Raw genomic sequence first — 27,467 nt, forward strand, 5'->3', positions numbered from 1 at the left:
TGGCCAGCTCATCCGTGGACTTTTGATTTTGATCAATTAGAGATTCTAAAATTAAAGCTTCATGATTAATAGCAGTAGTTTCCTTAATAATTGGCGAATCACATTAACTGATTTACCATAATTATTTGTGGATAACTCCTCTAATTCAATTACCTCTTTTATCGGGACTTGTGATTTACTTCCAAAAGAACCATTACTTTTCTTATCTTCTCCCTCCGAGCTCCTCTAGTCACTGGATTTAGAATTTGTGCTACGATGTTCATCAACATTCTTTCCACTCTGTCGCCATTGAAACATTGGTGCTTTCATCCAACTCCCATACTCATTATTTGCATCTATATCATGCATTCGCCCTGATGAAAAGATCGAACATCCACCCTTATCATATAGGACACAACCACATTTGAAACAAAATTTTGGAAGATACTCATACGAAAATCCATCTTTAATGGACTTATCAGGGAGATCAATTCTTTTCCCCCCTTGGAGGTGGTTTGTATAGTGAAATCAGTATATGGATGCGCAGGAAACGACCCCACCCCAAATCATCTTTCTGTGTATCAACCTCAATGCATTTGCCAATAGAGTTGCCTATCATTCGACCAATCCTTTCTATCATAGCCGCCAACGAGAGATTGTGAACTTACGCCAAGAACGAATCTGCGTCGAACGGGTTATCTTTCAAAGGCATTGTACTTTGCAACTCTTGTAAAACTACTAGATGTCGGTCAAATTGCCATGGACGACCCTCCAAGATCTTATGTTTGTCTCTTTCATTATCAAACACAATAACGAACAAATTGTCATCCACTTCTTTAAAGTTTGGATGCTTCTGCAACTTTCAAATCTTCTTCGTAGTGTTTGAAATTACCTCCACAGTGATATTACGCTCATGATGAAGTTTACCTAGTAAACTCAATCCTCCTTTGTGTTGAAGAGGCTTCTAAATCCTCAACGTTGAGAGAGAAAAACTCTAACAAAGGAGAGAAAATACATTTTATAAAGTAATTCTCTCGCCTTTCTTGCTTCTCCCTTTTTAGATCTCTTTTCTCTCTTTCTTTTGGGGCAGCATTAGGATCCTTGCCGAATAAATTGAGTTCTATGAGTGTTCTTTCTATGGATTTGTCGATTGACAATATCAGACGGAAAAGTTGATGATGATGAAGATGATGTTAAATCACCCTTTTGATCTATATCCAGATCTGTCTCTACGTTCAAACCAAATCTATGAGGAGGCTGACTTAAATTGCCAAATTTGTTTTGGATGTTGACTCAATCTAATAAATATGGATCTGAAATTCTAAGCTTATTGTTTAATCATATCTTAGTGTGAAGACTAAAGCTTTGTGTTTTTTTGTTTGTTTTATTTCCAACGTTGGGTGTATACCATGGTGTAGTACCTCCACTATTCATTTGTATCGGGAGAGTTTAGTTGGGTTTTGTTTTGTTGAATTTTGTCTACTCATTGGGTAAGGAAAATCACTACATGATGTGGCACTATATTAATTTTTCGACTAATACAATTAAGTCTTCTGACCTTTCTTTTCTTTAAAAAAACCATGTGAAAGGCCACAATTGGGACTCAAAGCAATCCAAGAAAACGTGAGTTAAGAGTTCTCCTATTGTTTGAAAATAGTCTTAAATCAAATATTTTACCGTATAAGCTTACACAGACTTTATTGCCCCCTCAAATTCTCACGAAATCATTAATATATAAACAAAAATAAAAAGCATTTGGAGGGCAATTGAGTCATTTAACTCATTGTTGAATTGACAAACATGCCGTGAAGCGCGTTTTTCCACCAAGGCCATAGTCTCCGGTCAAGCTGGGCCCCAGCCCAATGACTTTGGGTGGTTTATGCCTTTAATGGTGGTTGTTCACTTCTTCTTCCATGAAAAATACGTCAAAGAAAAAACCAACAAAAGTTGAGAACCTTTCTTTTTTTTCCACCAACTGAAATCAGTCAAAGTCTTTACAGTCAGTCAACTCTGCCATTTCTTCTCTTCCCCTTGAACCTGAAACAAATATATAACATTATATGGGCTGCTATGAAGGAAGGCTATACCAATTTATCACACAAAAATGAGCACAAACGCTCTGTTTTTGTTTTTCTTCTTCTTGGTATGCCCCTTTGTGTCTTCTCAATTGGCTCCAAACCAGAGAACTACCATGATCAATCTTTCTGAGTCACTAGCCAACAGCAGCAACAGCAGCATATGGAATGTAACCAAGCAGCCTGACCCATGTTCATGGAAGGGTGTAGGATGCGACCCCACCAACTCCTCCATAACTCAACTTTCTCTATCTGGGTTTGGTCTCTCAACTCCTGATTTTCTTTCTGTTGCTTGTCAGCTTGATTCTCTGGAGTCTCTTGATGTCTCTAATAACCATTTAAGCTCAATTTCTGATGAGATTTTCACAATTTGTGGTGGGATTGATGGGTTGAAGGTGTTGAATATTTGTAAGAACAGTTTGAGTCATTCTTTGCCTGCGTTCCCTGGCTTTCTGGGGTTGGAAGTGTTGGACTTGTCATATAATAAATTAGGTGGAAGTATAGAATCTCAGTTGGATGGACTATCTGGTCTGAAAAGGTTGAATCTTAGCTTCAATAATTTCAGTGGTGCAATACCTATTGGAAAATCCATGCACTCTCTGGAGCATCTTGTGCTTAACATGAATTCTTTCCAGGGTACCATCACAAAAGAAATCGCAAATTATAAAAACTTGAGCCGGATTGATTTTACCATGAATCAGCTTTCAGGGTCCCTTCCTGTGGAAATTGGAGAGCTCTCCAAGTTGGAGTTGTTGATTCTCTCTTCCAACAATTTTAGTGGGGAAATCCCAACCACCCTTTCAAACATACAGAACCTTTCGCGTTTTGCAGCAAATCAAAACGGTTTTGGTGGTTCAGTTCCTGCTGGATTGACAAGATATCTGAAGAATTTGGATCTCAGTTACAATAGGTTAAATGGGTCCCTTCCATCTGATCTTTTGTCACAAACAAATTTGGAGGTTGTGGATTTGTCTTACAACATGTTAGAAGGATCAATACCTGCAAATATCTCACAACGCTTGTTCAGGTTGAGACTGGGAAGCAATGCTTTAACTGGACGATTTGAGGGATCAGCATTTACGATGCTTCAGAATTTGACGTATTTAGAACTGGACAATAATAGCTTCACCGGTTCAATACCACCTCAGTTGGGGTTTTGCAGAAGATTGTTGCTGTTGAACTTGGCCAAGAATAACCTCACAGGTGCTTTGCCAGCACAACTGGGTAATTTAAGTAATCTTCAAGTTATGAAACTTGAACAGAACAATCTGACTGGAGAAATCCCAACTCAAATTACCCAGTTGCTGAGTTTGTTGATTCTGAATATCAGCTGGAATTCGCTCACCGGTTCAATACCTTCTTCAGTGTCACAATTGAGAGCTCTCAACAGCCTAAATCTTCAAGCCAACCATCTAAATGGTTCAATACCTGACACTATTGTCAACATGGATTCTCTGATGGAGCTACAACTAGGAAGTAATCAGTTAAGTGGGAGGATTCCGACGATGCCTCGGACGCTGCAGATTGCTTTGAACCTCAGCAGTAACCTCTTTAATGGATCCATTCCGGATACGCTTTCAGCATTGACAGCATTAGAAGTTTTGGATCTTTCAAATAACAGATTCACAGGTGAGATTCCAACAGTTCTAACTCAATTGATCTCCCTGACACAGTTGACACTTTCCAACAACAAGCTCTCTGGAGTTGTTCCCAAATTTCAACAGCATGTTGCTCTCAACATAAGTGGCAACCCTGATCTTATTAACAACACAGCATCCCCTCCAGCAACATCAGCCAAAAAAAAAAATACAGTCGTTGTACCAATTATTGCAGCATTTGCAGCTGGTGTTGTTGTTGTTGTGATTGTCACATTCATTGTCCTATCAATCTTGCGACGCTATTACAAGGTTGACGACGAGCAAGTACATACAGGGGAAGAACTTTCCCTACCTCAGGTCATCCAAGGCAAGCTGTTGACAGCAAATGGAATTCACCGGTCGAACATCGACTTTGCCAAAGCCATGGAAGCAGTTGCTGATCCATTAAACGTCAAGCTGAAAACGAGGTTTGCCACATACTACAAAGCCATCATGCCCTCGGGAACACGCTACACCGTCAAGAAGATTAACTGGTCAGACAAGATATTTCAATTGGGCAGCCATGATAGGTTTAGGCAAGAGCTCGAAGTGTTGGGGAAGCTGAGCATGTCAAATGTGATGATTCCGTTGGCCTATGTATTGACTGAAGATGGTGTATACCTGTTCTATGAATATGCTCAGAAGGGTACTCTCTTTGACATTCTTCATGGTAGCATGGGGAATGCTTTGGACTGGACGAGCCGTTACAGTATCGCTGTTGGAGTAGCTCAAGGTCTTGCTTTCCTGCATGAATACTCATCTGGCCCCATTCTTCTCCTAGACCTTTCCAGCAAAAACATCATGCTCAAGTCAGTCATGGAGCCCCAAATTGGAGACATTGAGCTCTGCAAGATCATTGATCCCTCGAAGAGCACCGGCAGCCTCTCAACAGTTGCTGGTTCTGTTGGCTACATTCCTCCAGGTACATAACTAGATATTCATAACCCCATCGTAGTATTTTGTATTTTGGCATTATTGCACTTGTCTGAATTCATCTTCGTGTATTGTAATGACAGAATATGCTTACACAATGAGGGTCACGATGGCTGGGAATGTCTATAGCTTCGGTGTTATTCTGCTAGAATTGCTGACCGGAAAACCTGCAGTCAGCGAGGGAACTGAATTGGCAAAATGGGTCTTGAGGGACTCGGTCTCGATGCAGAAAGACAAGTGGGATCGAATCATTGATTTCAGAGTAAGCAGAGTTTCATATGCCATCAGAAGTCAGATGCTTGCAGTCCTCAGGATTGCCTGTAACTGTGTCAATCCCTCACCGGAGGCGAGGCCAAAGATGAAAACTGTACTGAGAATGCTCCTCAATGCATAAGAAAGCCATTCCTAGGAGACATAAGTTCATTCGCCTGCCGTAGAAGATATAATACTTGTTTTGGGAAGTTTTCTTACTACAAAAAAGATTATGTACATAACATATCACTAGTATTGATTGCTGCAATTATAGTAGTTTTTTCTTTCCCTTTCCACTTCTGGCACTTGAACCTGGAGAACCATGAATAATGCAAATTGCTAAATTTATCACTCTCCAGCAAGAGAAAAGATAGTCTCTCTTCTTTCCTTGGCAGCATTTACATCTCTTTAACCTGATAGTTTTAGGGTCACATTAAGCTCTCTGCCAATGCCAATAATTGCTAGCAGCCTAGCCTAGCACGCAGTGTTTAAAGCTTAAAGTAAGCATTAAACACTGACAATGTAGGGAAGATATGAAGACTGTATTAAACCCAGTAATGTGAAATGCTCGTCATTGTGAAACAGAATGGCTATTTCTCAATCAAAATAAACAAGGTACTCAATTCAAAGCTACACCCAAAACATCAAAATGTAACAATTACGCTCTCATAGCTAATGAAGAAAAATGGTTTGATAAGCCGGTAACAGACGGCCAAAATTTAAGTTAACAGCACAGCAGGGAAGAGTCAGAATGCATGGAAACTTGAGAAGTAACCAAAGAAAAAGGAATCCAAGAAAAAGCATTTGTATTCAGAATTCTGCTCCTCGCTCTTGGAACTTACTAATCGATTGTGATGCAGAAGTTGATCAGGAAAGTGTGCACAAGGAGAAATATAAACTAACACTGGCAACTCCAACTCCAGAAGGGAGCAATTCGGCAACATGGAAATCAGACTAAAAAGTAAGATCCTTCGGGTCTTCAATAATCTTTGCCAGTGTTTGCAAGAATGAAGCCAGATCAGCACCGTAGATTACTCGATGATCTGCTGTGACATTTACCTGTAGACATTGTACATTCCTGGTGAAACCATTTGCATACCGAGTCCAAGAAACTTATGGTACGGAACTTTTCATTTAAGGAACATCAATAAATGCCATTTTTCTACCTGCATCTGGTTCTTCATCCCAATCCGACCATCCTTGGTGGCAACTACAGAAGGCTGGGAAGCTCCCACAGCCATGATGGCTCCCTGTACAAAGTACAAACAACAACCAATGATATCAAACAATGTTTATCCCCAAGAAATGACACTTTCTTTCAGAGAATCTAGTATGTACGTCCTTCGAGTTCTATTTATTAAAAATAAAACTTACAGTTCCAGGTGGCAGAATGGCATCAAACCGATCCACACCAAACATCCCAAGGTTTGAAAGAGTGAAAGTACCTGCAAAGCGCGCAAGCAAGCTTAATCAAAAAAATCAAATGCAAAGCAGGCTCAAGAATAGACGTGACCCAATTGAATACCGAACATATGGGCTAATGGGAAGCACCCGAAAACATGGCATGAATAGAATCTCAACTAAATAAGACAGAAGGCGGGGGATATAGTTGTATCACTGAAAAATTGATAGCCACCGCTCCGTTGCAAGTTGCAGCAGAAAACACCAACTCTAAAAACTGCTGGTTGACAGCAACTACTAAAAGAATGGGTCACCTTGACCTCCATCAGTAACTGTTGCTGATTGCTGGTCTGTGCAACAATTGGTGACCACAATTTAACAACAATTGCCAGTCCCAGGAAATGAACATTAATGACCAACATCAGTCGTTGAACTCAAATGTCTACCACTAATCATCTACCAATTACAATAGGTCAACTGAACATACTCTAACACTAATCAGGAGAATTTACTACCATAGCTCCACTGTTAAATTTATTGTTTAAAACTAAAGACATTTTAGCATGAAAAGGCAAGTGTTCTCATTCAATCTAAGACCATTATCTCACCAGCCCACAGGCTGCACAATAATGCCATGGTGGACTCATTTAAAACAAGATCTTCATTAAATGTTATCAACGTTTCTCTTCTAATCTTCACCAAATATTAGTCTCATTCATGTAACTCATATGTAAGGCTTTGATTGTGGTATGGCAAATAAAGGCTTTGATTGTGTCATGGCGACGATGATGATCACAATATGATAATGATACTGCCATAAATATCAGCATTTTAATGGAAAGATAAATTCTTTACAATATGAATAGCACAAATAAGTTTTAAACTTTGAACCCTCTTATCGTTCTTAATTTACAGTTATGCTTCTTTGTTTGAAGGGATACTAATCTCTCATGAAAAATATTTTTCATGGAAAAACAATTAATTTCTAGAGTTCGTACAAAAAATTTGCTATATTTTTTCGTTGTTTGTTTGGTGAAAAACATGAATTTGATGTACGACATTATTTTTGTCACATAACATTTTTGAAACGCTCGAACATTTTTATTTTTATTTTTGTGATGAGGGAATTCATCGAAACTCAGCCCATCCATCGGACTCCATGGTAAACCCATGGGCCACATGATCGAAAATTGTCACTCGATCTATGTTTACATCAAAGGATGAATTAGTGAGCTACATTATTAAAATTAGTTTGTGTGTGTATTTATGTATAAATTTATACGAAGAACATAACTTCAAAATTTCAAAGCCTAAACAAAATCAATACTTTTCGATTTATAATCAATATCTTGATATATCATAAACTATGTAGACAACAATGTCTATCATTGATATGATATATCAAGATAACAATAAAATAAAAAGGCGACAAATTCTGTGAATAATAGATTGATTACAGTAGTTTTTTTATTTATTCGTTAAAAGATGGTCCAAAAGATATTTAGATGAATGTATTGTTAAAAATTTCTGTAAATAATAGAGAATTGACGTTGCAGCAGACTCTGGGAAAACAACAGCCGCTTAAAGAGCGGCTGTTGTTTTCCCCTCATCTAGCTTTTTTGTTGACTTTTTTTTATAATTTTCTGTTGACTTATTGATTTTCTCCCAAACAGTCATAGGAAAACAAAATTTTATTGTTCATTTGTTCGTGAAATTAATTTCCATGAAACAAACGAAGTATTAGAATCATCAAGTTTTAAGGCTCAAGAAGAGCCATTTTGTTCTTTATTATCTTGAATTGGTCACAAAATAATTATTTTCAGAAACCTTTACCTATAAGTTGCAGAGAAATTATTATTTCTTAATATTCATTTAAACAAAAATTTCTGATAATCTTTTCCCCCTCCCAACCTTACCAACATCAAATTGTAAGCCCCAGCCTTAGCATGTCAGCAACCTCAAGCTAATCTTAACTACTTACGCTTTTTTTTGAATGAAACCATTTACTGCAATTAACTCTGTCAGGGAAAGTCCACACACATGATGCAATAATGAAAGTATGAAACAACATTAGCATCAAGTTTTCAAAATATATGTGTGTGTCTATCTGTCTTGCATTGTTTATTTAAGTACGTCCATGTAATAAAACCATAAGAATACCTGTAGTGTATTCCTGAGGTTGCAACTGCTTGGCCCGAGCTTTATCAACTAACTCTTTCCACTTTCTTGACAGAGAGTAGATGTCTACCTGAAAGACAACAGGAAAAAAAAATCATGATCTGGTAGCAATTTACATCACACAAAAGCTACAAATAGAAAAAAGTAAATAATAAAACCTTATCAGCATCCTGAAGCACAGGTGTAATCAACCCACCGTCCATAGCCACAGCAACAGCAATGTTGATGCTACTGTTGTACGTAAAGCTCTTACCATCTCTACAGCTAGAATTAACAACAGGATGTTTAACAAGCGCAAGGGCAGTGGCCTTGGCAAGCAATGCTGTCATGGTGACTCCCTTCGATTTAATCTAAGCAGATAAACCAAGACAACAATAGTTTTATTTAAACTGTAGATCATATAAAAGAAATCATCATCTCATGGACTATGACCCAGAAGTATTGACAACCTAAGCTTTCTTCTCAAAGTTTCAATGAACCACCAAATACATGTGATAAAGACAAAAGATAAATACATACACACACACACACACACACACACACACACACATCTCAATGGATATAAAAGACTCCTATTCATCAACATCCTCCAAATCAAGAGTCAAACTCAACTAGTATCAAATAGCGAAGATCCAGTGGCAAAGAATGGCCAGAATCAAGCATGCAATCAAAAAGGTTTTTATTTTCTGGAAAGCCAAAAACTGCTTGATTGCTACTGCTACCACTGTTTGAGCATTATAACTGTCTCCTTCCTGAATAAAGGACAACTGGACAAGAGCTTTCGAAATCAAAAGGAAGGGTACAAAATACAGGGGGAATGAGCAATCATTTTACACTTCCTTATTCATGAAAATAGCACCGCAATTCAGTATTTCTTCCAATCAATTGAAGGTTACCTTCTTGTAAAGCGCATCTAGCGCATCCGTGGTGATAGTGTACCCAACTCTGAAAGTGGGCACCGCCAAACTCTCCAACATATTCCTACTAACAGCAGACTGCATTGTTGTAAAGGGCACCACCGACCCCAATTGGATCCCTGGCGCTGCGGTTGCAGACTTCGGCGACACTGCAGCTGCCAGAGGTGGCACAGCAGAAACTGTAGCAGCTGCAGCCGCTGCCTCAACATCTTTTGCTACAATCCTCCCCAATGGACCACTCCCCACCACTCCCGCTAGCTCCACCTTCAGTTCTTTAGCCAATGTCTTCGCATAAGGGGACGCCACAATTCTGTTTCCCCCCTCAGAGGCCGGGTGTACAGACGACGCAACCACTGTCTCCCTGGTAGCCACAACTGCAGGACCTACAGGCTCCGCAATTATCTCAGGTTGCTGGGACGGAGCAGTAGTAGTAGGAGGAGCTGTTGCAGCCGCCGCAGACGATGATGATATGGAGGCCCTGGACCGAGCCTCGGCAATCTCGTCCTCGGTCTCCGCAAGTAGACCGATTACCGAACCGACTGGAGCAAAACCGCCGTCCTGAACCATGATAGCCGCAAGGAAGCCGTCGTGGAAGGTCTCGACGTCCATGTCGGCCTTATCAGACTTGACTACAACTACACCTTCGCCCTTTGTGACCTTGTCGCCCTCGTATTTAATCCAGGACACAATTTCGCCCTCCGTCATGGTAGAGCTCAAGACCGGCATAGTGATCTCTCTGATCTTCGCCTCGATTGAAGCTCTCCGTCTAGCGGAAATGTGGATCGGCGACGCCGAAGAAGAGGTGCGACGGAGGGAGGAGGTGGAAGGGAGGAATGTGGTGTGGAGAAGATGAGCCATTGTTGATGTGATTGAAGAGGGAATGCAATTGGAGTAATTAGAATGCGTTTGTATCAGTCGGAAGAGAAGGAGGAGAGGTGGGGATGCTTATTGAGAATTTGGGTTTCTCGAAATCATCGAAAGGAGGCGGATCCCTCAACCACCTTACCGGTGAGTGTGTCTGGTTGTTGGGCATTTGGTTTTTGTTTGTTTTTGTGGTTTGTGGGGGTTTTAATTATGTCATTTCGTTACCCCTGTTTTGGAATCATTACGCATTCAGCAGTCATGTTTCATTAGTTTTCAATCAGCTCCCTCTAGGGTTAGGGAAATATTGTTGCAGTGGAGTTTTTTTGATTTAGGGTGGTTGTGTACTTTGCTAACAATTTTTTACCCTTACACGTGGAATGAGATGATAAGTTATCAGTTTTGAGCTTGCTAAGTGTGTGATACTTCAACCGTAATGAAAATATAAACGAAAATGTATACGAAATCTAACTTCTAACAGAAAATTATACGATTGTTATACATTCCCCATCTATATAAAATCCCAACGAGAATAGAAGCGAGTCGCTTCCGGCTTGGCTTGTAGTCGTAGTCTTTTAGCTTATGTAGTGGTCGGCCTTCCTACACGCACGCGCCCGACAGAATGCCTCCTTGGTTCTGGACGAAGCCAAGCCGATACATACGATGGGCGAAGGAACCCCATTTAATAGCGCCTGGGGAACGCAAGTTTGATCGAGTATTGGAGAGGAGAGGTGGAAGAAAAGGCTCGGGATGGATTTAGGAGTCTTTGTGCGAGCCGTATGCGGTGAGAGTCGCACGTACGGTAACGAGGGGGGTTCGCGTCTATACGTGTAGTGTGGTGGTTGGGCCTACCCACCCTATTTGTTCCATGATCTATGGGTCTACTGGAGCTACCCACTTCGATCAATTAGCCAAGATTTTGACCGGATACGAAATCACTGGTGATGCAAAATATAACCAACTAGGTATACACCTGCGCTTTGCGCGGTCCGTGTTAAAAACTTTACTATTATTTGTGTTAAAACTTAAAACTTTACAATCTCACATAAATCAATATAAAGACCATATAAGTACTTTTTAAAAAGTAACATGCTATAAAAAGGGTAATAGTATTTTATTAACACCAACTGACAAATAACGTCAAAGCTCAAGCCATCACATAAAAAGCTCCTAGAATTGGTTAACGAAATTACCAATAAGGCAAATGTTAAATTTAATATTGAGTAAAAGTTTATTTTACACTATTTCAACAGAGTTGGGACATCACGCTGTTAAAACTGTGATTTAGAACTCTATTTTCATGTCGGATACTTGGTTTGAACCTGCAACATCACAAATCCTTCTCATTATAAACAACTCAATTGACTATAAAATGTGTTCTTAACCAAGACTATGTTCAATTCTTAGCCAATACCATGGAAGCTTTGTGACAGCAATGAAGGTTCCTAGCACTGTGAAGCAAACAAAAAAAAAAAACATTATATAGTTTCAAGATGCTACTTTTCACAAAATATCGAATGAATTAACAAATTGACAAAAGAACATTACGTATCTAGCAAGCGTTTTGTTGCTGGATAATCCAAGTTGACAAATGTTTTGGTTGCTACCATTGATGAAATAGAAATATCCCCTACAAATAGGACCACAAGGTTAATATGTTTGATTTAATTTGTGCATAAGCAACGAAACAATGTTGGTGTTCATAAAATGTTCCATAGAGTCTTTTAACAATTGTGGAAGTGATGATAATAAAAGGGCCTTTGTCATTATCGGTCATCGATGCTTCAAATTCCCTAGCCTTTTAAGCCCATAATGTAGTTTTGAACTTGAACTGACTGAGAGTTTTAACATGCAAGTAATATATGTTAATTGTAGAGTATATTTACAAATGTTTTCAAAAAGAGAATTGAAACATATTGACAGAGAAGAAATTAGAAAACTCAGCACAACTTCATCCATATCTATAGAAGTTTGGGTTAAGACATCAAAAGACATGGGATGCAAAGATATTCACATTTCACACTAAAGATGCCAGGAAACCCAGCATGAGTAACTTTGTTAGTCAAGGTAAAACAAAATGAAAAAGATTTCTACAGGTATTAATTAATGTGGAAGATGGGTTATGAGCAGTCATTCTCTGCAACTGAATACCATAAATCCATCCACTAACCCACTTAGACCAATCAGAGCAAAGGACATCTTGGGTATGGACCTATATTGTGCTTCAGAATTCAGTTTCAATGGTGTGGAAGGGAGATTTAGTGGGGCCCTATGTTTTTTGGAGATGGTGTTCGTGGAGTGTGATGGAGCTTAGGTGCATAATGCTTGATAAAAGAAATAAATTGAGGTTTGGTTAGTTGGCACTGACAGAAGATGAGTGTGTAACAGCAAAGAGAGCTATGTGAGAATAGTTGGCAAATATGTCAATGAAAAAGAAAGTATTATGTGAAAAAAGCAAGCACCAAGAACATAAACATACAGTTAAAAAAATAAAGAAACCAATAAAAAAGGAAATTAATTAAAAAACAAAATTGTAAATAATGCTAAGAGTGTCACCATTCTATAGAAAATGAAAAACAAAATAAGCTTGGGTAAATCCAATAGAAAATTAATGAGGGAAAAAACATTAATCCAATTAAATTAACAAAAATCAAAATCAAACGGATAATGTATTACCGTTCAATCTCTATCTCCAAGTCTAACTTTTAAACCAAAGACTCATTCACGGTTATTTTGTCAATTTTACCCATTACAGTGAGCAACCCAATAACATCTATATTAATGTATGTGATAGATAGTATAGCCAATAGCGAAACAAAGACGAATGACATAGATAATAGTGTAAGGAAATTGAAAACCTGTCAAACATGTGTGGTTGTTTAACCGTTTGATTATCTCATCTTGATTTTGAAAATGAAACTTGTAGTGCTCAATGGGAGCACTATCATATCCTGATAGCTCTTTGAAGGAAGAAATGGGCAAAAAGTTTATTGATGCGTCTCCCGATACAAGCTTGTATGCATTATCACTACCAACGACCTTGAAATTTTTAATCACGTAGATATATCCCTCTTTGATTTTATTGCGAAACATTTCGACCTGATACTTAAGAATTTTTTTATGGATTTGTGTTCCCCGCATAGCCGAAGTTGAAAATTAATGCATCAAAAAAAGACACAAACAACAATATGTTAGGCAATACATCCAGTAAGTGTTTTAAATTTACTAAAATAAACAATAGCAATACATTGGCTTCAAAAGATATGGTATGAATTTAACGAAAAAATAGAATAGTCTAACATGCGAGATACAAGCTACCCTTCAAGTCATCGGCGAGCAAGATACACGAAGTGAAAAGATAGAGACTATTAACAACATAAAAAGCTCAATTTAGACCCATCACGGTAAAGAAAACCAGGAGCAATCATTTAATAAACCGTTTATGGGAAACTAATTCCATAAAGTGAAACAATACCTACTGGAACTTCTTATTGACACAAGTGGAGCAAATGAGCTGGGTTATGTGATATGAAAAAAATATTAATTATATCAATGTTAATTACATAATATTAATTAAAAATACACGTACTACAAAGTTAATTGATTTAAACCATATAAACAATAAGAAACATGCGAACCAAATAGCTAAAAAATAGAATAGTCTAACATCACCTCTGCATCCAAAAGAAGCATATCCACACTCAAGAGGTCATTGTTATTTCGGACATTCTTAGAATCTCATAGCCAGCTAATGCGGGCAATCACCTCCCAATTCATCGTTGAACCATCAATTTTTTTTTCTGTGTATCAGTTATAATGATATGTTGTATGAGAAAGAATAAGTTCAAGTGTTTTGAAAGTTGAAAAAAACACAAAGATTTGCTAATTTATATAGGTTAAACAATCATCACAATTAACAAATATTTTGTATTAAACATCATAAATTGAAACAAATAGAAATAACCAACCTCTGAGAATTTAATGGGAGACATTCTCTTGCATTTCTTCCTAGCTGCACTACTTTTGGGGCTGAGGGGGGAAGCGGTACAACATATACCGGTTAATAGTCCTGCACAACATTTGAACCGTTGGATTTTAAAAAGTAAATCCAACGGTTCACATCAAATGCTTCTATTTTTTTCTATCCCTAATTATGAAGCCTCACTTTTCAGTTTTCATCTCCCTTCTTCCCACCTTTTCCCCGATTCTTCTACTCTTTTCCGACGACGTAATTTCAGGCGGTGACCCATCTTTCTCCGACAACGGCAAGTCAATCTTTTTGTATTTATTGGATATAATTAGAATCAATTTCGAGACACCAAGTTACCATGAGTATGATGTTCTGTTAGAGCTATTGAGTGCTACTACTACCAAATCAATCTTTTTGTAAGGGATTTTCCTTAGTCTTTTTGTAAGGGATTTTCCAAATCAGTTCTACTACTACCGAATATGTTGAATTGGAGCTGCACTCTAATTGTTCGATAATATGTCTAAAAGGGTTATGTTTGGCTTTGAGGCTTCATTAGCAAACTCTTCATGGTATTGAACCTGTTATGAAAGTACTTATTGAAGATGCTAGGCTTGGCCTTCTTGAAGATGCTAGGCTTGGCTGTGATATAAACAGAACCCTTTGTCATCACTAGAACCTGAGTTTTCTAGACACCCAGTGAACAACAGTTACTAGTTTGGTGATTGTTTTGTTCTATGATAATGTGGCCTTTTGATGATTGTTGTGTACTTAGTTAACAACTATATCTCTATTGGTAAATGATTTGTGTATAAAGGTGTTCTCTGTGTAAAAACCCATCTTATTGTGTGTCAAGTCTCAACAAAATATCCAATACCACGACCAAAAGGGCTTGAGCAACCAGCAAAACAAAAACACTCCCTTCTGATATTTTCAGTGGTCCAGGTTTCTATGTTTGTGGCTCCCCTTTGAGAATATCTTAGAGTTGTTTGAGTTCTCTTTTGTGGCTACTCAAGTCAACAATCTCTCTTTAGACTTTTGGCTCATGATGTGGTTTTGGTTTTTGTTGTTTCTTTGTCCTTCACATCAATAAAATAAAATCATATTTATCAAAAAAAAGGGGCTTGAGCAGCAAATGCAAGAAATTTGCTAACTACATGGGCACGGCACCAACCAGATATGCCATGTTCAAATCAAAAAAAGTGTGTTAAAGTGTAACATTACTATTTGATAGCAGTAGAATTGCCATGTTCAACATGAAAAATGTTTAATTCACTGAAAATATAAATTGGAGTTCCCAGCTCTATCACAAAAGCACTCCATACTAGGGCTGGACAAAAAAAAGTGATTCAAATTCTTCCATCACAAAAGCACTTCTCACATCTCATGACTTATTATTTGCCATGTTCTTTGATTCTTGTAATCTCCAATACTGACATCCCCCTCATGACTTAGTATTATCTGCAAACTAGGTTGAAAATCCAAGCATAAATTAAAAAGGGAAGAGCCAGTAACAATCACTAATAAAATGACACAGTAATAAAAAATTATCCTCACACAAAATGAAACAACTATTCTCACAGCTCTTGACTTGGCATCAAATTAAGATCAAAAGTTGATTCTTGCAAATGGACATTGTGTCCTATATGTGGGCTCGAACAGTCCTCCTACAAGTTCAAAGAAGTAAAAAGTTCAAAACATCAACCAACAACAAAAGTAATCAAGTAAAGTAGAAGCATATATAAGTTTAAATTACCATATTATGGCCCCGTTTGGCAAGCCATATTTGCTAGCATATATTGCAGTTAGTAGCATATATGATAGTTGTCAAACAAACAGCAATTTTCTAACACGAATTTCTAGACAATATTGAGACAATATTATTGTAAAATGAAAATGGTGATGGGAGGGACAATTTTGAGACCATTTTGACTTTTATCCCCAATCTATCCTCTTTTATTAATTGTTATTTATATTTGCATTTCTTACAACTAAAATACATAATACCTCTATATGTAATTTGTCACATAATATTACCCAGTATATATGTTACCAACAGAAGTAGAACCAAACACTACCAACCATTTAGACAGCATATGTGCTACTATTATTGTCCAGCATATCTACTACCACAATATATGCTACCATATATACTACTATCAAAATTGTCTACCAAACGGACCCTATAATTAGAAGCTTTTTTAACTTTTTTTGTACTTGTCTCATGTAGTGGTTTCATTCTTCTCTTTCCCTTTCGACCTTCATTCTTCTTTAATCCTTTGATATTTTCCATTTGATTGTTAACTTTATTTTCAAGCACTTTGCCAATTTCAACTTCATCACCCATTGTGAAATCTTTCAGTTTTTTACTACAATCATTTATCATTGATTCCATGAATATACGTGAATCTTTGTTCATTGAAGCTTGATATGTCAACCGAAGGAGTTGTGATTAAACTCTTCTAATCCAATCTTTAGCATCTTCTTCTTCATTCGATTTCTTTTCATCTAACACAATCCGACTCTTTACAACCCTTGTAAGTTTATTGCAAATGTATTTCTCCGAAATTTTCATTACATTAAGTCAGCTAAACACTCTCAATATATGACAACACAGCATCCCTTCACTTTCAAACTTCTTGCAACTACAAGTCATCACATCATTGTTAGTGTCACAAAACACCTTATATTCTTTCTCATTGTTCCAATGTGGAGAAACAATATATATGTGTGTGTCTTGTATGTCATCCTTCACTATAAGTGAATCAACACAACCATACTCCCCTTTAAATAGATGAAAAAATCTAAGAGTGTACCTTTTCGATTAGGGATGGCAATTTGTGCCCGACCCGCCCCGATCCGCACGGATTTTCTCCTATCCGAGACTTGTGCGGGGCGGGGATGGGGGCAAAAATTTTCAACCCGCGCGGGGGCGGGGCGGGGGCGGATATGCCTCCCGCTCCGACCCGACCCGCCTCGCACACCCGCCCAGCAATCCGCCTAGCACCCCGCCCCGCGATAAATGTTTATGTACATAATATATATGTATATATATGTATGTATGTATGTATATATATATAAGATTTCTTTTATAATATAGATAAATATTTGTTTATCTAAACATTTATTAATTTGATATTATTATTAAAATCAAAGTAACCCCTAAACTTCTTTAATAAGATTTAAGCACTTAAACATTAAAACCCTATACATAATATTTACAATACTCTTATACTCTTAATTAGATTGATTATTGAATAAATATTGATAAAAACATAAAACCCTAAATCTTAAATTAAATATAGTCTACTCCTAATTCAATTGAAGAGATGTTGATAAAAAATAATTTAAGATTCCTAAACCCTAACTTAAATTGATTTGATTTGAACACATTGATTCTAATATAGTAATAAACTAATAATGTCAAAAGAGAGATTTGAATGCTTAGTTTTAATCCAATATAAATAATCCTTAAACCCTAAGCACTAAATAATCCATGAACCCTAAACCATTAAACCTAAGTACTAAATAATTCATAAACCCTAACCCCTAAAGCTGAGCGCTAAACCCTAAACCATATAATTAATCCAATATAAATAATCCCTAAACCCTAAGTCAATTGAATTGATATTGATAAAAATATAGGACCCTAAATCTTAAGTTAAATATGACCCTATACTCCCAAATCCTAATCTCCAAAACCCTAAAGGTTCTAAACCCTAAACCCCAAATCCTTAAATACCCTAAATCTCTAAACCCTAAACCCCAAAACCCTAAAGACTCTAAACCCTAAAGGCTTTGAACCCTAAACCTAAGCACTAAACCCTAAAGCCATAATATGACCCTCTACTCATTAATGTTGATAAAATCTTTAAGACCCTAATATTTTATAAAATAAAGTATAAAATTAAACAATTTAAAACTATAGATGTGTATAATATAAACTTTAAAATCAATACCATTAAGTAAAACTAAAATTATTTAATGGTGTTAAAAATATAATAGGTGGTATGTAAAGATAATAATTTAATTAGTTGGCATGTGTAACATGAAAATTGCTTGGGCTGAAAATTGCGGGGCGGGGACGGGGCATAAAAGTCCACCCGAGGTGCGGTGCGCAGGGCGCCACCGGGAGGTGCGGGGCGGGGGCGGGGCGACCATGATCCGCCCCCGCCCCGCTCCGTTGCCATCCCTATTTTCGGTACTTGTTTTAGTATTGGAGACTTGGAAAAACCTAATGAAGGTACATTTTCTCTCATTTTAAACTCAGCCTCCAGTTCTTTATTTTGCTTTTGCTCCACCACCCTATCGAAATGTTTGAAAAAATCATCAATACTCAAAGTGCTTTTCAAATAATCTTTCAAATCACTATTTAAACTTTCAGATATTTGTGTGCTTCGAATGCCCAATGTGAATGAATTTTTCATATAAGCCTTGGCCCATTTCTCTTTTTTTTCATATATGCGAGCCAACCAACTATTCTCCATTAAATTGTTGTCTTGAAGCATTTTCTTCCATTTATTCTCAAATTCCTCCATATCTTCATATTCGTACATGCACTTATTGAAATCTGTCATAAAAGGAGACATATTCCTCATTTAACAACCAAGATGTTTCAATGAATTTTATCTAATAAGCCAAGTACACAATCCATGAGACACTTTTGGCCATTCACTCTCTAAGGCATTTGCCATAGCAGCATCTTGATCAGTAAAGATTGAACGAGGCTCCTTACCAACATGTGCATTTACAAAAGTGTTAAAAGCCACTTTGAAAGTTTCAGCAGCTCATCATACAAAAGTGCAGCCCCAAAAATCACTATTCATCTATGATGATTATATCCAGAACACACCTAAGGGTCTCTTCTCTTCATTAGTACCAAAAGTGGTATCAAAAGTTACCACATCACCGAAAACAATGTAATCATCGACCATTTTTGCATCAGCCCAAAATATATTTGGTCAACACTGTCAAGTTGTAGAGCATAGTAAAATTTAGGATCACTTATGTTTTGCTTCTCAAAATATGTGAAAATACTGCCAAGCTCCTCATGACCCATATCTCTTTTCCTCCTAGATCTTAATTATGATTTCTAATCTTCAATAACAAACCCAAGCTTAGCCTATCACCAGCTTCCCTGCTCATTAATTCTTGTGTCACTTTAGGAGTAAGTCCTGAATCAGAAGCCAATTCAATTGTCAGTGCATGTGCCGTGGTGAGCTCTCTATGTGACCTAAGCATATGAGTAGTAGTCGGAAGTTGTAACTCATGATTATGTTCCTCTACAAACTCCTTCACTATATATTTCTCTCTCTCCTTGTCTAAAAAAACTTTAAACCTTGCTTTGCAATTGGTTCTTGAAGACGAACGATGACGAATCATATCATCTTCATCTTTCTTTCCTCTCTTTTGACCCTCCTTGCAACACACAAACAATTGACAAGTAACAACTTTAGTTTTTCGATTCTTGTTATTGTACTCTTTTCTAACACCAAAACCAATCTTTTTTTAGTAGACTTTCCAAAACTGAAATGCACAATCTAATGTGTCAAACTCCATACCAATCCTAGGTATCCAATCTTGCTCCTCACTCATCATTTGAGGACCATCATCAATATTGCCAATGGAGCTATCCATGCTTAAAAAAATACCTGCAAGAATGAACATGAAGAAATATATACATTCCTTATTATGAGAAATACATTCTAACAAATACCACAATAAACTATCATAAAATTTGACACAAGAATGAACATGAATAAAGTAATATGCGAGTGGCAGCATAAAGCAACTATGGGCATTAGCAAATAAAACAAAGGAAGAGAGGTTCTTTGATTGAAAACTAACCACAGTAACAGATTTACTTTCGTCAGCTAAAACAAATGATGGGTCATCGCCTGAAAACTGTCATCGGAGATAAGTTCGGTCGTCCTACAATTGCTTCGTTGGCAAAGACGAAGGCGTAGCCGGGAAAAAGTAGAAGAATCAGGGGAAAAAGGTGGGAAGAAGGGAGATGAAAAGTCAAGTTTAATAATTAGGGATAAAAAAATAGAGGGATTTGATGTGAACCATTGGATTTAGTTTTTAAAATCCGACGGTCCAGATGATGCACAGGACTATTAACCTGTACAAGATGTACCGGTTGCCCCCCAACCCCTACTTTTGAGAATTAATAATTACAAATGGGGTTGGTCTATCAAACATGGAAGACATGAATCAAATAGCCGAAAACATGGAAGACATCAAATAAAACGTATTTTATGTTTTGATAAACGTATTTTATGAAAACATGGAAGACATGAGTGAGAATGTGTATGGAATAATGACCCAATTAATGAATTTAATTATATGGTAACCGTATAACAATTAAGTGTGAAAGGAAAATAAAATCAACATTAATGAAATAAGTGAGGTTGTGTACGGAATAATGACCCAACTAATGGATTAAATTATATGGTAGCCGTTTAGCAATTAAGTGTGAAAGGAAAACAAAATCAACTTTAATGACACAAATCAATTGATAAATTGAAATAGGAAAGAAATTATTAAATTGGAATCATTCTCTAATGGTTATGCATGATACTTTAATGACACAAATCAATTGATAAATTGAAATAGGAAAGCAATCGTTCAATTGGAATCATTCTGTAATAGTTATGCATGATTTAATTTGTTCTAATTAAATCAATAATTAATACATGATATTTGTGTGTTTGTGTATAACTTGAATAAATAAAAATTAATCTTTTCCATTAATCCACATGGCAATCATAGAGTTTTCCTAAAAGCTGATGTGGCTGCACCAAAATCATTCTCTTATTCAGTAATCATACTATGTGTATGGTTTGTGAATGTTTGTCATTGACATGAAAGAGTAAACACATCAATCAATGAGACTTGAATTGCATTACCTGAACCGAAAGTTTAACAAGTATTTCATTGAATGAGTGTAATGCAAAGTAAATAGACAATTGAACTGAAAATATACTTGACAATATTTGAAAGTGTAACACCCAAATTCTTCATTAGGGATAATTACACGGCACGGTAACTATTAGCACATTCTTAGTTACCCGGACTTGTACAAATAGCATACCGTAAACCTAAATTATCATAACACGATTAACTAAACTTCCATAACTAAAATATAGTCTAATACACTTTCTAAGGTCTTGATACATTTGCATATGTCTAGATCTATTACGCAACCTCAAACCTTATAATGCTTGATTTTCCTCGCTTAGCTCTCTCGTTGATCTACATGTATGGAAGACATGTAGGAGGGTTAGCCAAGCTAAACGTAACCGATCATAAACAAACACAAATAATCTCTTTTCAAATATTAGTATTCATTCAGGATGTAGAGAAAATCCACAAAACCAATTTTCACAATAAATTTGGTATCAAAATCCCTTGAAGGAAATAAATACATTCTTATAGGATTCCAACTTCAATAACAAAACAATCCATGTCAGACATTTCCATCCATAAATCCAATTATTGGATTTTAAAATCCCCACTCTATGGTTTTTTCAAGATTCGTCAATCTGGTTAGTATGTGGGGTATCTACTTGATGTGCCAAATATATACATACATTTGCACATCCTTTACACATAAGTTCATCCCATTTTGAGTTGATTAAGAGTTGATATTGCCTAAGAAAACTATATTTGCATATTGTAGGTGCCAAGGCAAAAAAAGGGAGGAAAAGAGTGTAAAATGAAGATTTGGACTCCAGAACTGATTTCCGATCGATCAGAGCCATTCCCGATCGATCGGACCTGCCAAAACACTAAAAACTCATGGAGGCAGATTGTATTTCCGATCAATCGGAACAGTGTCCGATCGATCGGAGGTACTATTCACAGTATGCACAGTTTCGCGAAAAAGTTCCGAATTCACTTGTTTTTAAGCCAAAACGACCCCAACTTGTTTTGAAAACGACATAAGAGTTTGGGGAAGTATAAAAGGGCATAAAATAGGGTTTTGGGGGAGTTCTGGGAGCTGGATTTTCATTCTACCACCATTGGAGAGCTTGGAGGCCACCATTGGAGCTTGGAGAAGAAGAGGGTGTACAAGGGGGTTTTCTCTCTCCTTTTGTATCCTAGTTTCTATGGTTGATTTCCTTTGTTTAATGATGTATTTTGCTTCCATGAGTGGCTAGATTTCTTACTAGGGTCTTAATGTAACCAAACCTTGAAGATTCAATAAACTTGGTTTCCTTATTTCTTGATTTCTCTCTCTCTATTGATTGTCTATGGGTGTGATTAATGCTTTTGAATGTTTGGCCATCATTCAATTGATTTGCTGCCTAGATTGAGACCGGAAGGAGATATCTAGGGTTTGCCTCAAGCCATAGATGACATAGGGTGCATGAACCATAGGAATATAGGTTTGTGGTTTATGTAATCGCTAAATGATTTCCATAATTCTTAATGAGTTTTTGATATATTAATCCGATTGTTAGGAATAACAGGGATTTATGTTGAAAATATGTTTGATGTATCTAGAAATAGAATATTGAATAGGTTGGGAAATCGATTGTCATTATAGAGAGAGGAATTAGGGATTAAGGGACCCAGGGAATTGAATTGGATAGGTGAGGTGACGTTAAGTACCCTAGTGCTTTCCATCCTTGATTTCACACTTGTGTTTGATTTGTCTTTGTTCTTTTTAATTAGTTTAGTTAAAAATCAAAACAAACCGCAAAACCTTTCCCCAATTTGCATAGTTGTAACTTGTTTGACATTGATTTCTATTGCCAACACATCCCTAGTGGAAACGATAATTTACTCACCTCTTTATTACTTGTGCGATTTGTGCGCTTGCAATTAAATCCATATCACTACTATTATGCTTTTCCGTCGAAAAGATCATGGGAATAGATTAATATCATGGTGTGGGAGTATAATCGCTCCATCCATGCCACCCAAGTCACACCACGGGACTAGTAGCAGAAACAACAACCAGGTTAAGGTTGGGGCGGCCATGTGCACAGGCAAATAATATATTTATATTCATCCATTTCCAAATACTCAAGGAACACAATACTCAAGGAACTCAACACAGGGAGTTTGAAATCATATGAATATTTATATCAAATCGTATTTAGTAGGAATTTAGTAACATACAACTATTTGCATCACCTCAATATAAATTTTTTTTTTCCCAAAAATTCATGGGCAATTCCCATTCATCATTTATTTGACAAATCATGTCACACATTCATCAATTTTCAATCTATGTAAATTGCACATAGGTATTTTTCAAAAATTCATAGTAAACCAAATAGCGGGATTCAAGCCCATATAAAATGTATTTTTCGCAAATAAACGATTTCTTTATTTATATGGAATTCATCTTGGTAAATAGGCACATCAAATAAATTGTATATCATATTATCCATTTTAGTCTCATGAAAATACGACATCATATTCATGCATTATTAACTTATGTCTTCTTCTACATGTCTCGGTCAAGCTTTTGATTATATTATGTACATATACAATTGTACATACTTATATTCATGTCTTTAATTTCGACATAATGCAATTTATTAACCATAAAGCCTTCATCTTTAATTTTTCTTTTTTTTTTACTCTCGGGTGAGTGATCAAGACTTCCAAGTTAATTGCATGCACATAAGAATTCATTCACAACTACTCATTTATAAGATATACATACATACATACATACATACATACATATATATATATATATATATATATATATATATATATATTTCCTCTTATATTTCTAGTATCATGCAGAGCCGGTTTTAATGTACCCAAGATTCTCATATATTTGAATATACACAAAATACATTAGTAATACTTAAAACCAGTTGGAGATTTTGACCTACAACTTATTTGAAGTACTATTTATTGGTTAATTAACCGTTGGACCCCGTTAATGAGTCTAAATCCATCGAACATATATACTTCTTAACAAGGTTATCAAGTTTGATTTTTGACTCAATTAGAAACATAAAGGGTAAATTATGTCCTCGTCATATTTATTTGGTGTTTTGTAAACATACTATAAGATATTAATTTATTTAGGGGTGGTGAAGATGGCTAAAAATGAATCCTTTAATCATAGACTTAAGTAGTTTAACTCTTTACATTAACACTTTGTGACTATTTATAAAGAGCGAGACAAGACATTTGCATAGAATTTAGATGAGATGAGGACCCATGATTATTCTCTCATTATAAAGGAAAAAAAAATTATAGTATAAAAAATCACGTAGTCCACATTATTTCGGTGTTCGGTATCCTTCAATCTATAATACAGGTAAGGGATGCCCGCCCTTCTTTTTCTTCTTATTGTTATTTCACAAAGTCAACTCAAGTTATGCTATTGCAAATTTTGAATATTTACAAGCAAATTTATATCTGAAAAAAAATATTCAAATTATTTCTGAACCATTGATCCAAGTTGCCTTAAAATAACATGTCTAAAAAAACACTAGCCGTCTCCTTTCTCTCTCTAAAGTTTCTCTCAATTAAAATTTTTCTCGCAGTAATGATATGGAGGAAACCACCATCTCCTCCTCCTTACACCTTTTATATTATGTCATCTTAGTGGGTTGTTGCTGGTTTGTAGATCTAGTCTACAATCTTTGTTCTGTTCAATAAGGAATACGCAAAGTTTCTTCATCATATCGTTTCCCATGGAGATGAAATCTGGTTCTTCTCATCCCTCTGTCATGAATTCTTCACCACATCAGTTTTGTTAGTGTGTTACGACGACACATATTTGGTGCACAGTGATGAGACTCTTAAATCTGGTAAAGATAGTTCTTTCTTGATGAAGAGGAATCCAAGAATTTTGATCCATTTCATGTGTGTTGTTTTACTTTCTGTTTTTGTTTAGTTTATCTTGGGACATGTTTATTCGGATACATCTCGGTGGTATCCGATGTTTATTCTTCGGCTTTATAATTCTTCTACTAAGATTTATAAATTTCTAAAGGTGAAAAAAATATGCCTTAAAACATTTCTCAAGCACTCACAGTTGATGGTCCTTGTTTTTTTGTTTCAATTTCATTTGTTGCTGGTTTCAAAAGATATTGTCTCATCAGTCATCACCAGCATTCACTTTTTTTTATCTTTTTTATTTAGATCACCATCCAGTTTGTGTCATTGCTTATGTCAAAAATCAAATGTGTAGTATAGGTGCTAGGCAACTACTTTAGGACTCTCTTTTTTTTTCTGAATTGAGTCCACTATCTGGCCCACTAATCAATTACTCAGAACTTAAGAGGTCTATAGTCAATTGAATTGAGAGTTAGTTTTTTTTTTGGTGAGCCAATTAATTGATAGTTTGGAAAAAAAGAAGAAGAAGCAAATTGAATTGATGGTTTGGGAAAAAAAACAAAGAAAGAAAAGGTGGAGTTGGTCAAGAATGAAATCTAATCTAATCTCGTGACTTTCTAATCTTGATAATTTACATTAGAGTCTTTATTTTTTTTAATTGAATTAATTTTTTACTAATAATTAATATTACTTTTTCGTAAAAGTAATGTAATATATAATTTATAATATAATTCTTATATCATTTTATTTTTACTTGAAATTAAATAATATAAAAATAAATAATAAAAGAAGAAGAAACTAATATTTTAATTTTGTATAAATTATAATAAAGATTATGATGCAGTTATTCTTGTATAAATATGTTGTAAATTGTCATAAAGTAGTGTTTGAGTAGGTTAAATAAAACATTGATCGATACAACTATTCCGCAGAAACGCAAATTTGATGAGTATTGGAGTGGAGAGGTGGAAGAAAAGGCTCGGGATGGATTTAGGAGTCTTTGTGCTACCCTATGCGGTGAGAGTCGAACTCGCATCCAATTTGAAGTTAAGGCTAGGCATTGTCCACCCTGACTTTTTGTCTTTTTCTTTTATATTAATTTATTTTAAGTTAATGGTAGTTTTTTTTATGTTAATGGTGGGCAATTGCCCAACCTAAATATCTCAGTCTACACTGTAAGTTCATCCTTACACTCTAAATAGTCTCTTGGTTAAGCTTTCATCTTGTAATGGACTACGGGATTATCAATCGGCGATTCAGAAATATTTATAAATCAACTTTAATTATTACTCATCACTATTCTATAAGTTTTTGATTTTTATCATTGTTTCATCTTTTTGAAGGCATAATGAATCAATAATCTAAAAAATTAAGTTGAATCCTGCATACTTGTGCCCAACCTGAGATAAAATCTTGCATCCACCCTTGCTCGCATCTACGATAAGGAGGGGGTTCATGTCTATATATCTATGTGGAATCTCCGACCAAGCTATCACTTATAGCCTTCTCTCTCCTTCTCTCTACTCATAATAGGCAATAATGGTATGAAAATCGAATGAATACCTAGCTACCTCAATCTAAGTGTCTATTGTACGACGAGTTAATTAAACTTTTCATCACTGAAAAATGACCTTTGTTGGAACTCAATCATCAAATTTTAGATTGTTTTAACTCAATCAGTAGAAGTTTAAATTTGTTTCAACTTCGTTACTTAGTCAGATTTCATCAAATCCAGTCAGTCAAACTATCTATATGACGAGTTGACCGTTAGGTCCAATGATGATGTGGAATGGCAAATGTCACCTGAAAAGAAAAAAAAAAAAACAAATAAGCCCAGCATATATAGGGTTTAACCGTGAACTTGTGAAATGAAGAAAATAAAATATTTTCAATTGATCCTGATTTAGGTACTCTAGCTCCTCTAGAGGAGTTAGTGCAGAACTAGAAGAAACTGTGGAGGGTTTCATCGAGGTTTGACGGGGATTGGATGTAGTGTGGCCGGTCACGGAGTCGATTTGAGGTAGGTATTGGAGGGTGTGAGAAGGAGGGACATTATTGAAATGGAGAAAGAACCATAGCCCCGTGCATGCTCCTATCATGGTCAGGTGAGATCGAGACTGATTCGCCCCCAGTTATATGTCACTCATATAGGAGATCAAGGTTCCTTTGATGGCCCTAACCCACCTTAATTTTAAGAGGAAAGTTTTTTTTTTGGGTTTATGAACGTTTGTGCAAATTTGGGTACTTTTTGGTTTTTGACTAATGTCACATTTGTATTGTTAGTTTGGTAACCAATTCGTTATACCACATCATCAGATTTGACAAGGTTATAATGGTCAACATGTCATGTAAATAGTTTGACTTATCGAATTTGATGAAATTTATCCGAGTGACGAAGTTAAAACAAATTTAAACTTTAAATAATTGAGTAGAAATAAATATGAAA

General features: G+C 36.1%; 4 protein-coding genes across 4 annotated transcripts; 1 reads left to right on the plus strand and 3 right to left on the minus strand.

Moving 5' to 3' along the window:
- The first annotated feature begins 1,896 nt into the window (after window positions 1-1,896).
- LOC119996464 (leucine-rich repeat receptor-like tyrosine-protein kinase PXC3) lies at window positions 1,897-5,227 on the plus strand. The gene is made up of 2 exons (XM_038843107.1): window positions 1,897-4,613; window positions 4,708-5,227. Exons 1-2 carry the CDS (start codon window positions 2,084-2,086, stop codon window positions 5,016-5,018), a joined length of 2,841 nt encoding a protein of 946 aa, XP_038699035.1. The 5' UTR covers window positions 1,897-2,083; the 3' UTR covers window positions 5,019-5,227.
- A 223-nt stretch (window positions 5,228-5,450) lies between these two features.
- On the minus strand, window positions 5,451-10,412 carry LOC119996465 (dihydrolipoyllysine-residue acetyltransferase component 5 of pyruvate dehydrogenase complex, chloroplastic-like). Its single transcript, XM_038843108.1, has 6 exons — window positions 9,352-10,412; window positions 8,614-8,805; window positions 8,438-8,525; window positions 6,251-6,321; window positions 6,043-6,126; window positions 5,451-5,935 (listed from the first exon to the last, which is right to left on the minus strand). Exons 1-6 carry the CDS (start codon window positions 10,228-10,230, stop codon window positions 5,831-5,833), a joined length of 1,419 nt encoding a protein of 472 aa, XP_038699036.1. The 5' UTR covers window positions 10,231-10,412; the 3' UTR covers window positions 5,451-5,830.
- Window positions 10,413-16,784: 6,372 nt separating this feature from the next.
- On the minus strand, window positions 16,785-19,134 carry LOC119996919 (protein FAR1-RELATED SEQUENCE 5-like). Its single transcript, XM_038843699.1, has 4 exons — window positions 19,053-19,134; window positions 18,846-18,968; window positions 18,435-18,770; window positions 16,785-16,984 (listed from the first exon to the last, which is right to left on the minus strand). Exons 1-4 carry the CDS (start codon window positions 19,132-19,134, stop codon window positions 16,785-16,787), a joined length of 741 nt encoding a protein of 246 aa, XP_038699627.1.
- A 145-nt stretch (window positions 19,135-19,279) lies between these two features.
- Window positions 19,280-21,294, minus strand: LOC119996920 (protein FAR1-RELATED SEQUENCE 5-like). The gene is made up of 3 exons (XM_038843700.1): window positions 21,240-21,294; window positions 19,718-19,851; window positions 19,280-19,618 (listed from the first exon to the last, which is right to left on the minus strand). Exons 1-3 carry the CDS (start codon window positions 21,292-21,294, stop codon window positions 19,280-19,282), a joined length of 528 nt encoding a protein of 175 aa, XP_038699628.1.
- Window positions 21,295-27,467: the final 6,173 nt, after the last annotated feature.

The sequence above is a fragment of the Tripterygium wilfordii genome, chromosome 4 (assembly GCF_013401445.1).
Source record: "Tripterygium wilfordii isolate XIE 37 chromosome 4, ASM1340144v1, whole genome shotgun sequence".
Classification (NCBI taxonomy): Eukaryota; Viridiplantae; Streptophyta; class Magnoliopsida; order Celastrales; family Celastraceae; genus Tripterygium; species Tripterygium wilfordii.